The sequence below is a fragment of the Podarcis pityusensis genome, assembly GCF_964106645.2.
Source record: "Podarcis pityusensis genome assembly, chromosome: 12".
Taxonomy (NCBI): Eukaryota; Metazoa; Chordata; class Lepidosauria; order Squamata; family Lacertidae; genus Podarcis; species Podarcis pityusensis.
This window is the reverse complement of record NC_138037.1, coordinates 27,657,672-27,670,867: the sequence shown is the minus strand read 5'-3', so window position 1 is coordinate 27,670,867 and position 13,196 is coordinate 27,657,672. Positions and strand designations below refer to the sequence as shown.

Here is a 13,196-nt window from a genome sequence, read left to right as displayed (position 1 = left end):
CTGCTGGAGCGTGAAGGTCTCCCACTGTTTCCACGATGCACCTAAACACTGCAGCCAACACACTAATGTGTCGCGACACACAGTTTGGGAAGCTCCGAGCTAAACCTTATTCCTTCTCCTCATTGTCCCTGGTTATAAACAGTTAAGCTTCTTCCCAACTTCTTCACTCCATTCTAGGTTCCGATTCTTGATCATATTTAGGCTGCGTACAGGCCAAACTTTTAAAGCACATTCCCCTCACCCAAAGAATCACAGGAACTGTAATTTACTCCTCACGAGAGCTACAATTCCCAGTACCTTTCACAAACTACAGTTCCTAGGATTCTTTTTCAGGAAGGATGTGCTTTCAAAGTGCTTTAAAAGTACAGTTGTGTGCACAGCCTAGATGTGTGGTGGAATGTTGGAACCTGGCAGAGGTAGGACAACCAAAGTGTTGGCAGTGTGAAGCACTTCCCTGCTCTGGATTCCAGTCCCTCAGCCATCAGACAGCATTCAAGAGCCATGGAGCACTCTCAATTCTCACTGGGCTGTTTTGTGGTTCCCCCACTTAGGTTTTATTTCTAATACTGCTGCTATTGTTGTTCTGCACTTCTGCAAATTACAAAGGTCTGCTAATACCTCTCCTCTTGGATGTGGGTGGCACCTACATAAAAAGTGGCAATCACAGCCTGGACATCAGAAATAGAGAAAATGATAATCAACCTTGCAAAATCAGAACCCTGAAAGTTTAAGCACCTTTATGGAAAAAATACCGTACCACCGTTTTTAGCTTAAGGCAGCATCTCATTTATTATAACACATTGCACTAGCCCATTAAATCTGCAATGAAAACTGTTAAGGCAATGAAATGCCTTAATGATTTTATGTTCCTAGATTACAAACATCCTTCTAAGACTTAGTAGTCGTGAACATTTCCTAAAATTCGGCTCATTCTCCCTTTTTCTCTGGGCTTGCCCATCCTTGCACCTGGGAGCAGTCCCAATGTTACCGATCACATTTATGGAGAGAAACAACATCTGAAGCTGTTGGTAACTGATATGTATGTCAACGATTCCAATAACACCCAAGATAATCCCACGGGCCTGGATTTTCCAAACCTCTCTTTCAATAAGAACATCTACTTAACAGAAAGGCTAGAAGATAGGACTTAAGAGTCTATGAGGAAGACAAGGAACTCTTCCCTAAATCTTGCCCCTGTAAAATCTTTTCTCCCTTAGATGCCAAGAACATTTCTCTATCACTACATCATTCTGCATCTTGACACTGTTCAGGCTCCAGGAACATTTCTTCTTCATTCCTTCCATAAGATAATGCCAATTTTTAAAATCTCTCCTATAAACCTAGTAGACAACCTTTTTTTCCCTTTGCACTAAACAGGTATTTTGAAAAGGAATCACCAGAAAAGTCACCAACAGGACCATCAGCAGAGTGTGCCCCCCCCCCAAATCCCCTAGAATAACCAGAAGGGAAGGGAAGAACATTATGAGCAGCACTTGCAGTGAAACCAGACTTTTACAAAGATGCAATCAACTACATGCTTTTTTGACAAATTGTTTGCCATTGGCACATATTTCTTGGCAATCTGGATTCTAAAACAAGTGTGATATTAAGACTTCCAGGCAAAACTATATGGGGTGAGTTACTTTTTAATATTTAAAAGCCTGCAACTTTTATGTTTTCGGTTTATTATATAATTTGTCAAGTGTTTATGGATGCGTTTAGAATGATTTCATGATAGGCTCTCACAGCAACAGGATTTACATGGCCGTGGGTAATTCTTACATAGCATAGAATCCTACAGTTATGATTATCACAGTTAAAATTTCCATTACACGATGGTTCACTGCAAGACGTCTTTTCCAGCTCTCACAAGCTGGAACCACAAAGGGGGGGGGGGATAGCTCACATTAACCTTATCTCAAATAGATTATGGAGGAGTCATCCAAGTCTGCCCTTAAAGTCTGGCAGAAAAAGAGATAACAGAAATGTATTTCTGCTTTAAGTTTTGTGTGAGAAATTAAGCAGCAGAACACATAATGAACCACATAGTAGTATCTTAGAGGTGTTACTCAAGGTGTTTGTAAATTGCAATATAGCTTCAAGAAAAATCGCAGTAGCCCATGCAAGATTTATTTATTTTCATTGCATACAATTTACTGCTTGATTGTAAAAACAACAACCAAAAAACACAAAAGCTCAAAGCAGTTTTTAAAAACCTCAAAGCATCCCAGATTTCTAAGTCAGTGTTCACTGCCTTTTTCATGCTTCTTCTTTTTTTTAAAGGATATCCATGATTTTTACTCTTTGCATATCTTCAGCTAGAAATATCCTTTCATGCTGGAGTTGGATAATGCATGAAAAGCCCACTTTTACAATTTCTCACCCTAATGTGTCTCACAGGGTTATTGAAAGGATATATAGATTCTACAAGACTTTTTGTGCAACAAAAGCACAACGGACATGCCAATTAGTAATTAACAAATACAGAATAGGGGAAAGCATTTTTAACCCCTTCCCCCGCCTTTAGAACACTGACATAGCAAAATCTTTCATGGTAGGGTTAGTTTCAACAAGTAACTTTTGCATATCCACTATTCATTATTTAGGTACCTGTTTATAAAACCATGGCTGCAGTCCAAAGAGCCTATTAAGGCATATAAAGTTCAGGGATAGAATCAAAGAATTGTAGAGACCCTGAGAGTCATCTAGTTCAACACCCTACAATGAAGGAATCTCAACTAAAGATAACAGATGGCCATCCAACCTCTGCTTACAAAACTCAGTTGAAGTCTCCCATGACTACTATATTTCTCCTTTTTGAATGTTTGGTATTCTGCTCCAGGAAGGCATCATCCAAGTCTTCAGTCTGACTTGGAGATCCATAGCAGACACACACAGTATGGTCACTGATGTTTCCCTCTATCACAATTTTTACCCATATACTTTCTATCTGCCTTCCAAGCTCTGGGTCATAGATCTGAGAGCCAACACTTTATCATCTGTGCTTTAGATAATGCATTCTTTCAATATTCCCTAAAAACACTGGAATATGGCACAAAGTTCTACCCCATAATGGCCAACCTAGCTAGGGATATCCTTTAAAGAAGCTATGAAGGAGGGAAATAAAGAACCACCAAAGAACTGGGAGTTCGGGCACAGAAATCGTTCCTCACATTTCTGGCTTGTAACTAATGAACAACATAATCTTTGCCAAATTCATCTAAACTCCGTAAAGAATGAAGTGCCCGCTTAGATTTTTAGACGGCAATTCTGCATATTCTTCAACCAGATGTGTCAACAGTCTTATTAGTTCAGAGAAAGATACCATGCATTTGGCCAAGAAATATTGAGCAATATTTATCAAATTATTACTGCAGCATCCCAGAAGAGCTCAGAGTGCGGCAGCTTATGCCATTAGGTCATGTTCACAAAGGCAATGTTTTCCCAGAGTCTAACGAAGTTTCAGGTAACAGCATGGGGAGAACAAGATTGCTGGCAAGGATGCATGGAAATGAGGTTCCACACAACACAATTCAATTACATTCCCTCGTGTCCATCAGATGAAAATCCATTTACCTACATTGTAGATTAAGGTAATGACTTCGTGTGATAACTTTTTGTTCTAAGCATCGTAAAAGGCAATAAAAAGCCCACAAACACCGAAGGACTTTCTGTTACACCAGTCAGTGGAAAAGGACATTTGTGGGCACACACGTTGGCTCAGTACAAGTATTCTCCAAGGTTTGTATCCTAGCTAACATTAAGTAGTGGGCGTTGTAACCAAATTACAGCATGTCTGACACATCGCCGCCTGTTAAATAAAACCTTACATCCATAAGAACATAAGAAGAGCTCTGCTAGCTCAGGCCAGTGGCCTGTCTAGCCCATCATCTTGTTCTCACAGTGGCCAAACAGATGCCTATGGGAAGCCTGAAAGCAGGACCTGCTCTCCCATCTGATTCCAGCAACTGCTGCTCAGAAGCACACTGCATCGGGTATGGAGACAGCATACAGGCACGAGGGTTTGTAGGCACCCTCCATGAACTTGTCTAATCTTCTACTGAAGCCATAGGAGCCAACTCCTAGGGGCCAGGGTCCCTTCGGCCCCCCAAATAAAACATTTGAGGGGGCTTCCCCCCAAAGTTGATGGGCATTGCCATTCAAATGGTGTCTGTGTGATCAATTATGTGGTTATGTGGGGCGGGACTTACCTGCCTAGGCCCCATATTTTATTCAACTTGGCACCCCTGATTGAAGCCACCTGAGTTGGCAACCATCATCGCTTCTTGTGGGAAAGAATTCCATAGTTTATCTACGCTAGTGATGGCCAAACTCGGCCCTCCAGCTCTTTTGGGACTACAATTCCCATCATCCCTGGCCACTGGACCTGTTAGCTAGGGATGATGGGAGTTGTAGTCCCAAAACAGCTGGAGGGCCAAGTTTGGCCAGCACTGATCTAGGCTCTGTGCAAAGAAGTACTTTTTTCCTTTTTGTCTGTCCTGAATCCATGGGATGTACTTGAGTTCTATTATTATAAGGGATGGGGAGGGGACTGCACTCTCTCCACTTTCTCTATACTCTATAATTTTATACACTTCTATCATGTCGCCTCTTAGGAAAATAAAGAAAGTTGAACACGTACTAGATATACTCCAAGCAGCGTGGATATTCTATGCCAGACACTTGAAAGACTACAGAAAACCAGCTAAAATATGGGAGCAGTTGAGAGATAATGAAGCTAAAAAGGGTGGTGGAAAAAGTGGAAAACTATAAGGAGGCATCGACTGCCTGAGAACCCCCAGTTAATTACATTAAAGAATAGCTAGGGACTGATTGCACACACCTGTGAAAACGTTGTAAGATAATGTGGTGGATTACTAAATGGGAATATTTTCATGAAGCCTTTTTGAAATGAAGCATATTCCATTCTTTGAATTAATAGTTATTACTATTTCTCCCCTCCTGGTGTGCTTTTGTCGTGCTTTTCTTTTGTAAATATACTGCAGAATCTCTTCACGATAAATTATCTTGCAATCTTTTATCATTTTGTTTCACCTCGTAATTTTTGTATTTTTGGGTAACAAAAATATAACAGCAACAGGAGCGGCAACAAACTCAGAACTATTCAAAGATGAGACCATGACACTCCTGCTATAGAGTTTTATAAGCCAGGGAATTCTAAATATAAAACACACACACACTGATAAAACATGCAGGTTGTATTAAGAAAGAAAGAAACAATTTCACTTACCAACAAGTCTTATTACATTCAGTGTAGTGTTGGTCAAAATGGGAGCGTTCACCTTACTGAGGCAATAATCTGATCGCTTCCTGCTTCTCAAAGTTTCTCGAGAAATACTAGGTAGAAAAATTATTAGGTATAAGTGCACAGACATGGACCACGCAGATGCAGTGGCATAGCGTGGGGGGTGCAGGGGGGCCCGGCCGCACCGGGCGCAACATCTGGGGGTTAGGGTTAGGGGGCGCAAATCCACGGGTTAGGGGACGCAAATCCACGGGTTAGGGGGCGCAAATTACTTGCCTTGCCCTGGGTGCTGACAACCCACGCTACGCCACTGCGCAGATGGGGAAGCTAATGTTCCGTTTATATTTTGTTCTTGCCACTAAAGGAGCAGAGCATAGTAATGTTTTGTAAGTGAACACACTGCCATGTGGCCCTTGGAAAGCTGCCCAGAAGGAAATGCAGCCCTACTAAAACAAGTTCTCTAGCCCAGAACTAGAAATGAAGCGGCTTAAGCATCCTTCTGAAAAGTTTGCATTCGGGGTGGATATGGCTGGCCCAATAATGGCAAGGCTTTGACTGGAATTAAGAAGTATTGGGAGTTAGGTAAAATGTTACTTTCATTTTGAGAGAATAAAATAAGAGATGGCTCCTTTAGTCGGAACAGAGTATCGCTTCCTAGTAGCCTCCGGCTTCCACACCTGTTTATCTATCTTCTACAACAGGAATACATTTATCACCTCGTACCCTTAGTAATTAAGTCATACTGAAGTCATGCCTAATTTCAATTTTGCCAATTAACAAAAGGATGAAAAAAAAGGTCTTAGCCCAAGCGCTTAAAATGATAAATGGCTTTATTTTAGCAGGAGCGTGCAGCATTTTAATTTCTTCATGGAATAATTATCAAAGCTACAAAGGCCAAGCAAAGCTATTGCTGACTTTTTAACTATGAAGATCATATGGATGTAAAAGCTGTAACGCTCCATTTGCTAAGATCTATTTTCTCATTCCCAAAGTAGCATTCATTTGCCTCCACGTTGTTACTAATCTGCCTTGTAAGATGCTAAACGGAGTTGTGCAGCTTCCATCCATTTTAGATTTCCACCTTCTCTAATCTAAGAACATCAGAAGAGCCCTATTGGATCAGGTGAGTGGCCCACCTGTTCAGCATCCTGCTTTCACAGTGGCCAACCCAGATGCCTATGGAAAACCAGCAAGCTGGACCTGAGTACAACAGTGCTCTCGCCTCCTGCAGTTTCCAAGCAATTGAAATTCAGACGCATACTCCCTCCGACAGTGGCGGTAGAACACAAAGATATCAGATTTAGGAGCCTTTGACAACCTTTTATCCTCCATGAATTATTTTTTTAAACCCATCCAAGCTGGTGGCCATTGCTGGGAGAAGGACTGCCTGCTCCTATATGAACCTGGCTGCTCTCTAGACATAGTCAGATGCTCTGCTTTGGGTACCACCACCACCTTCAGAACTAATGCAGGTCACAACCAGATGTGGGGCTTTTTCCTGTAACAGTTTAAAAACGTCCAAGGTGGCTGATAAAAAGCATGAACGTCAAATAGTGGTTTTCCAAACGGTGTTCCGGAGTTCCTCAGTTGACTATCAAGGGTTGCCTAGTGAGAAGACCAGTAATAGCAGGCAAGTTTTGCTTAACCATCACTTGCCCATCACTGCCAAGAGCAGCTGTAGAAGCTTGCTTGCTTCCTGTCCTTTAACATGCATGCTCAGTTTACACAGGTACATGGTTAACAACTAACAGGCTTAGGCAATTCTCTCTTTAAACCAAGGATGGCTATCCTGTGGCTATCCCAGATGCTGCTGGACTCCAACTCCCATCATCCCTGACAACTGGCCAGGCTGGCTGAGGCTGATGGGAGCTGGAGTCCAAAAACAACACAAGCATCACAGATGACGCATCCTTGCTTTTAAACAGGCGGCATCCTAGAACATGGACCCAGAATGCTCTGCACTACGCAGGGGCTTTCGTGGCACATGTCTGGCACGTACAAGCATGGTGGGAGCAGCAGGTAGGGAGTGTGCCTCGCTAGACAAATGGATGTAGAAAGAGTTACCTTAAGATATGCGGGGGCGGGGGGGCTTTCGAAGTCCCACTAAGGATGAGTTGACAGTATATATGTTTATGCTTAAGCATGTCAGAAAAAATAAGTTAAGAAATGTGTGTTCAAGGTACCTTTTTACCGGGGCATCTCCAGTCTGTTCATCAACATAGTCTCTCTTCAGTTCTTCAGGAACGTCGCTATCGCTGTCATACTCTTGATAGGCACTCTTTTCCTGCTCATCCGATTCATACTATCAAAATAAACCATAAGCGCTTTCAGCTCCTGTGCAATAACTCAGAAGGCACATAAAACGCCTCAGTGGTCCTTAGACTTTAATTCCGTACACGGAGCAATGTTGTCTGAAGTTAAGATACTGTTCCTGTCATTCTTCCCCTAGTGAATGGCAGATACCTTGCTCACCAGACAAAAACAACTTCTTCTTCAAATAAGACAACTACAGTACTATAGGTTTTTTACACAGCAAATAATATCTGGACTAGTCAGATTCAGTTCTAGATAGATAGATAGACAGACAGACAGACAGACAGCCTGAAACTTGCACTCATTTTATTTACACAATTGTAACCTTACAATTGTGGGGGATTAAATAACTAAATGGAGAGCTGGGAAAACCTACTGTTCTCTGCTCCCCATTTATTCACACACCCACCCCACACACATACTGGGTCCCAGTGGGTTCTTCTTACAGGCTTTGGGAATAGAGGAGGACTCTGACTGCATTCCAGAGCCCTCCCGCCATCTTCCCTAAGCCCCGCAAGCCTGGCGGTGCCTTCCTTACCGGACTCTAGGGAGGGGGCGTGAGGGCTCTGAGAGCGTCCTAGAGGCCGGTAAGAAAGGTGCCTCCTCACTTACCGCAGTCTGGGAAGGTCACGGGAAAACCCATGGAATATCATGGGTCCCTCTCACGACCTCCCTAGACCCCGGTAAGCAGCCTTCTGCCTCATGGGGGTAGGGGTTCCTGACTTTGCGCGATTTTGACTTTACAGGTGGGCCCCTGGAACTGACCCCTCACGTAAGTGGCGGGCCCACTGCATTGAATGAGCCACAGGGTGGGACAGACGAGAAATCTAAGCAAAACAAGAATAATTGTGATAAATTGTTTGAAAGAAAAATGCTGAACACTGAACCACTACCAACAGCAGCTTTCAGTTAAGTAAGAGAAACAATGCAACTAAACATTTGATCCGAATATAAGAGGCTGCAAAATGATAATTGCAAACCACCATAATTTAAAATATTTGCTAAGTGCTGCCCAAGAAATTAAAGCGACATGTCAGATTAATAAAACTCATTTTTTAATGTCTGCAGATCTAACAACTGCCCAACCAAATTTGAGGAAACATGCTGTCAGGGGTTCAGGAGCAGAGGCAAGGGCAAGGGAGGAAACAGAGAGCGAGGGGGAGGAGGCAGAAGAAAAGATGAGTGATGACGACGACCCGAGATCTCCGAGTCTTTCCAGTGAATCAGAAGATTCACAGAAAGGAGCACCAGTGGCCAGGGCAAGGGGGGAGCCTAGGGGGACACCCCAGGAAGATAGAGCCAGAGGGGACTCAGAGGGGAGCAGTTGGAAATCGGGACCAGCGTCACCGCCAGAGAGCAGGGAAGAGGAAGGGCGCCAGGGATCAAGCGCTGGCAGCTCACAACAGGGGGGAGGGCACGAGTCAGGAGTGGCCACACCTCCATCGGGGAGCGAAGAAACGGTCAGACGGAAGGTGGAAGGTTGGGCGCGCGCGACAAGTTCAAATGCACAGGAAGGTGGCGCAGTAGGCAGCCCGGAAAGGGAGCCAGGTCCTAAAGCCCGCCGAAAGGAGGGAGAAGAGTCAGGGGGGTCAGCGTCAGCGTCAGAGGAATCCCGGAAGGAAGAGACCCCGGGGGGCAGAGGGACCCAGAGAAGAACAGTCAGGCGGAAAAGGTGGAGCAAGGCTAGGATATTAAGTTGGTGTACAAGGGGCGGAGACTCAGATGGAGCTGCGCCGATCTAACCATTAGACGTAGGGTTGCACGCAGCAGCTTGAGAATGGAAACTGTAACTCAATAAAGACTTTTATTTAATGATCGCTGGCTAGCGTGATCCTCTGTGAGCTAGGATCTGGAAGCAACTCTGACAGTAAGCTCCATCTCATGAATTGTGGGCATCTACAGCCTCGCGGAGAGGAGAGAAAGCGGGTGCCTACTAGCGAGCTCACGAACGGCAGACAACATGACGGCCGAACAGCAGATAGTGGAACTCAGAGAAGCAGTGTCGCGCCTGAATGCCGAGGCTCTTGCATCCAGGAAGAGAGAGGAGGACGCAGCTGCCGCCTACAGGGATCTCCAGGTCAGGTTGGAAGTGCTTACGAAGCAAGGGCAACTGACACCCAAACCGGAGGGGATTGGGTTGGGGAGACGAACAGGCGGTTTGGTCTCTCACTTCGATGGGAATTTGCAACAGTACCCCAACTTTAGAGCAGATGTAATGTGTGCACTGCAACTGCTGAACAAAGACTTTAGAGATGAGCAAGAGAAGGTGGGATTCATCATGTCCCATTTGCATGGAGATGCTAAAGCATGGCTGCGCAATTTGTGGAGAGATAAGGATCCGGCGCTCCAAAACGCGGATGCCTTTATTAAAGCGATGGATGGGTGCTTTTTGTCAAGCATTGACGTGGATCTTGCTCGGCAGCAGATACATGGACTGAAGCAAGGGAGGGCCAGCGTAAGGCAGTACCATGCCCGCTTTTTCGCTTTGGTCAGTGCTCTGGAATGGGACAGAGATTCGGCTCCTGTAAGAGACCTGTTTTGGGAGGGATTGCACGGCTCGGTTAAAGATGAAATTGCGAGGGGGGAGAGACCCCGGACCACGCAGGAGATCGTTCAGAGGGCGCTGGCGGTGGGGGTGCGGCTGGAAGGACGTCCGTGGAGCAGTGGCGAAGGGCGTGGAGGGCGCGAACCAGCCAGGGGCTCCTCCTTCCTTCCCAGAGAAGCAGCGCGTGCGCAATCCACGCCTCCGCCAGGAGGAGGAGCGGAACCTATGGAGGTTGGAGGTGCAAGGGCTCAGTCAGCAGCCAGAGCCCTAGCACCGGCAGCAGTGAAAGCGAAGCCTCCTAGAGGGAACAGGAAGTGTTACATCTGCGATGATCCACAGCATATGGCGAAAGAGTGTCCCCAGAGGCTCCACAAGCACACTGCAGCCTCAGCAATGGTAACTGCAGCAACGCAGCAAGGACAACCACAGCAGGGAAACGACGGAGTCTGGTTGGAAGAGGCACTGGGGCCCAGCCAGACGTGTCAGTGAAGCAGTCCCCAGAGATTTTACAGCCCATGGACCCCCTCCCGCCCAAACCGGTAGTGAGGCTCACCGCGTCGCTCCAGCTGCCCAATGGAATCACCATGGACGTGCCAATCACCATTGACTCCGGAAGCAATGCGGACTTTATAGGGCAGGACTTTGTCGACCGGCACGCTATACAGTTGCTGCCTGCCACGCTGCCCCTGCAGGTTGTCACGGTGGATGGCAGGGAGCTGCTAGGGGGGCAAGTGGTGAAGCAGACGCCACCAATGGTTTTGCGACTTGGGAATCACAGGGAAATCATCAGCTTCAATGTCACTCAACTATCGGACACGCCCATTGTATTGGGCATGAGTTGGCTGGACAAGCACAGCCCGACGCTGGCTTGGTACCAGAGGCAGCTGACCTTCGGCTCTTCCTTTTGCGCTGAACACTGCATCGTGCCCAGGCAGGAAGGAGAGGAAGAGGAGTCACAGCTGCAGCTAGGCACGCTGCAAGCGGTTCCCCACAAGTACGCAGAATTTTTGGAGGTTTTCTGCGAGAAGGAGGCAGACAGGCTACCCCCCCACAGACCATATGACTGCAAAATTGACCTGCTGCCGGGGGCGGCGCTGCCCAAAGGGAAGCTGTATTCCATGTCTGAGGACGAACTGCAGGAACTCAAAGAGTTCATAGATCATAATTTGGAGCGCGGTTTCATCCGAGAGTCCAAGGCAGCGGGGGGCAGTCCGGTATTCTTTGTTAAGAAGAGGGACACGCCCCAAAAAAGACTTGTAGTGGACTTTCGCATCTTGAACAGTGTGACCAAGCCATCGGACTTCCCCATGCCCCGAATCGACGACCTCCTCGCAAAGGTACGGAAGGGCAGAGTGTTCACCAAGTTGGACCTGCGAGGGGCATACAACCTCATTCGCATGCGGGAAGGAGATGAGTGGAAGACAGCCATGTTCATGCCCCTGGGCACCTACGAATATAGAGTTATGCCTTTTGGATTGCAAAATGGCTCCCACGTTTTTCAAGCTTTCATGCATCACGTGTTGGCGGGGCTCCTCTACAAGACGTGCGTCTGTTTCTTGGATGACATCCTGATCTTTTCGGAATCGCAGCAGGAGCATGACAGACACGTCAAGGAAGTGCTGAGCAGGCTACAGCAACATAGGCTTTACGCCAAGCTGGAGAAGTGCCAATTCGACGTGACCGAGGTGGATTTCCTGGGCTACAAGTTGTCTGATAAAGGGCTCGCCATGGACAGCGCCAAGGTCCGAGCAGTGTTGGATTGGAAAAGCCCACGCAACCGGAAGGAGGTCCAACGGTTTGTCGGCTTCGCGAACTTCTATCGCAAGTTTATCAAAGGCTTTGCGATGCAGACAGCGGCCATCACGGACACGCTCAGCTCCAAGAAAAAGAAGTTCATCTGGACAGAGCAGGCGGAGCAGTCCTTTCAGGCACTCAAGCGTCTCTTCGCGTCGGAAGAGCAGCTGCTTCATGTCAACCCCAGCAGGCCGATGAGGGTGGAGACAGACGCTTCAGACAGAGCCGTGGGAGCAGTCCTGCTGCAGAAAGACCCGCAGGGGGTTTGGAGGCCGGGAGCGTTTTACTCAAGGAAGCTCAGCAAGTCCGAACAGAACTACACCATCTGGGACAGGGAGTTGCTGGCCATTCATGCAGCGTTCAAAGCGTGGAGGCACTTCCTGATCGGCGCCAAGCACACGGTGCAGGTCTGCACGGACCACAAGAATCTAGAGCACTGGCGCACGGCACAGTTCCTGAACCAGAGGCAGATACGTTGGGCTGAGTTCTTTGCGAATTTCGACTTCCGAATAGAATATGTCCCGGGGGACACCAACATCATGGCGGATGCTCTCTCCCGTAAGCCACAGTATCTGGAGGAGGCAACGCCAGCGGCCGCCATGCACATCTTCGCACCGACAGTGTGGGCGTGCGCGGCGGCAACAGTTGACCTGGATGCGGTGCGACGAGCGTTGCAGGATGACTCCTTCGCGCAAGCAAAGATGGCAGAGGTGCACAGGGGCACGGCAGCGACCGACGAGTTCCAGCTGCGAGATGGTTTGCTCATCCGCAAAGGGGCCATCTACGTGCCGGGAGACGAACTTCGCGCCAAGGTACTGCAGCAGCTGCACGACGCGCCCACTGCCGGGCACTTTGGCAAGGAGAAGACGGTGGAATTAGTAGCCAGAGACTTCTGGTGGCCCGGAATGAGAGGGGAAGTCGCGGACTACGTGGCGAGGTGTGACACCTGCCAGAGGGCCAAACCAGTGCACAGACCGCCGGCCGGACTGCTGGAACCGCTGCAAACTCCGTTCGAACCATGGGAGAGAGTGGCCCTGGACTTTGTCACGGATCTGCCCAGCTCGAGGGGCAAGACGGCTGTGCTGGTGGTGGTGGACTTGTTCTCCAAGATGGCACATTTCATTCCGTGTGCGAAGGTAGCCACGGCGGAACAAACCGCCAAACTGTTCATAGACCACGTGTTCAAGGTTCACGGTCTGCCGCGGTCTATTCTGTCCGACCGAGGGCGACAGTTCATCTCGAACTTCTGGCAGAGGCTGATGGGCTTCCTGAACGTCA

The 13,196-nt window shown here is 47.4% G+C and overlaps 1 protein-coding gene across 1 annotated transcript in view; it reads right to left on the bottom strand.

Annotated features, from left to right (window-relative positions):
- The window catches only part of VPS50 (VPS50 subunit of EARP/GARPII complex), an 86,286-nt gene that overhangs the window by 30,458 nt on the left and 42,632 nt on the right, over window positions 1–13,196 (bottom strand). The window contains exons 19-20 of the mRNA XM_080975640.1: window positions 7,450–7,568; window positions 5,252–5,358 (exon numbers count right to left, since the gene is read on the bottom strand). Of these exons, the coding sequence (XP_080831766.1) occupies window positions 5,252–5,358; window positions 7,450–7,568 (226 nt within the window). The remainder of the gene's footprint in view (window positions 1–5,251; window positions 5,359–7,449; window positions 7,569–13,196) is intronic.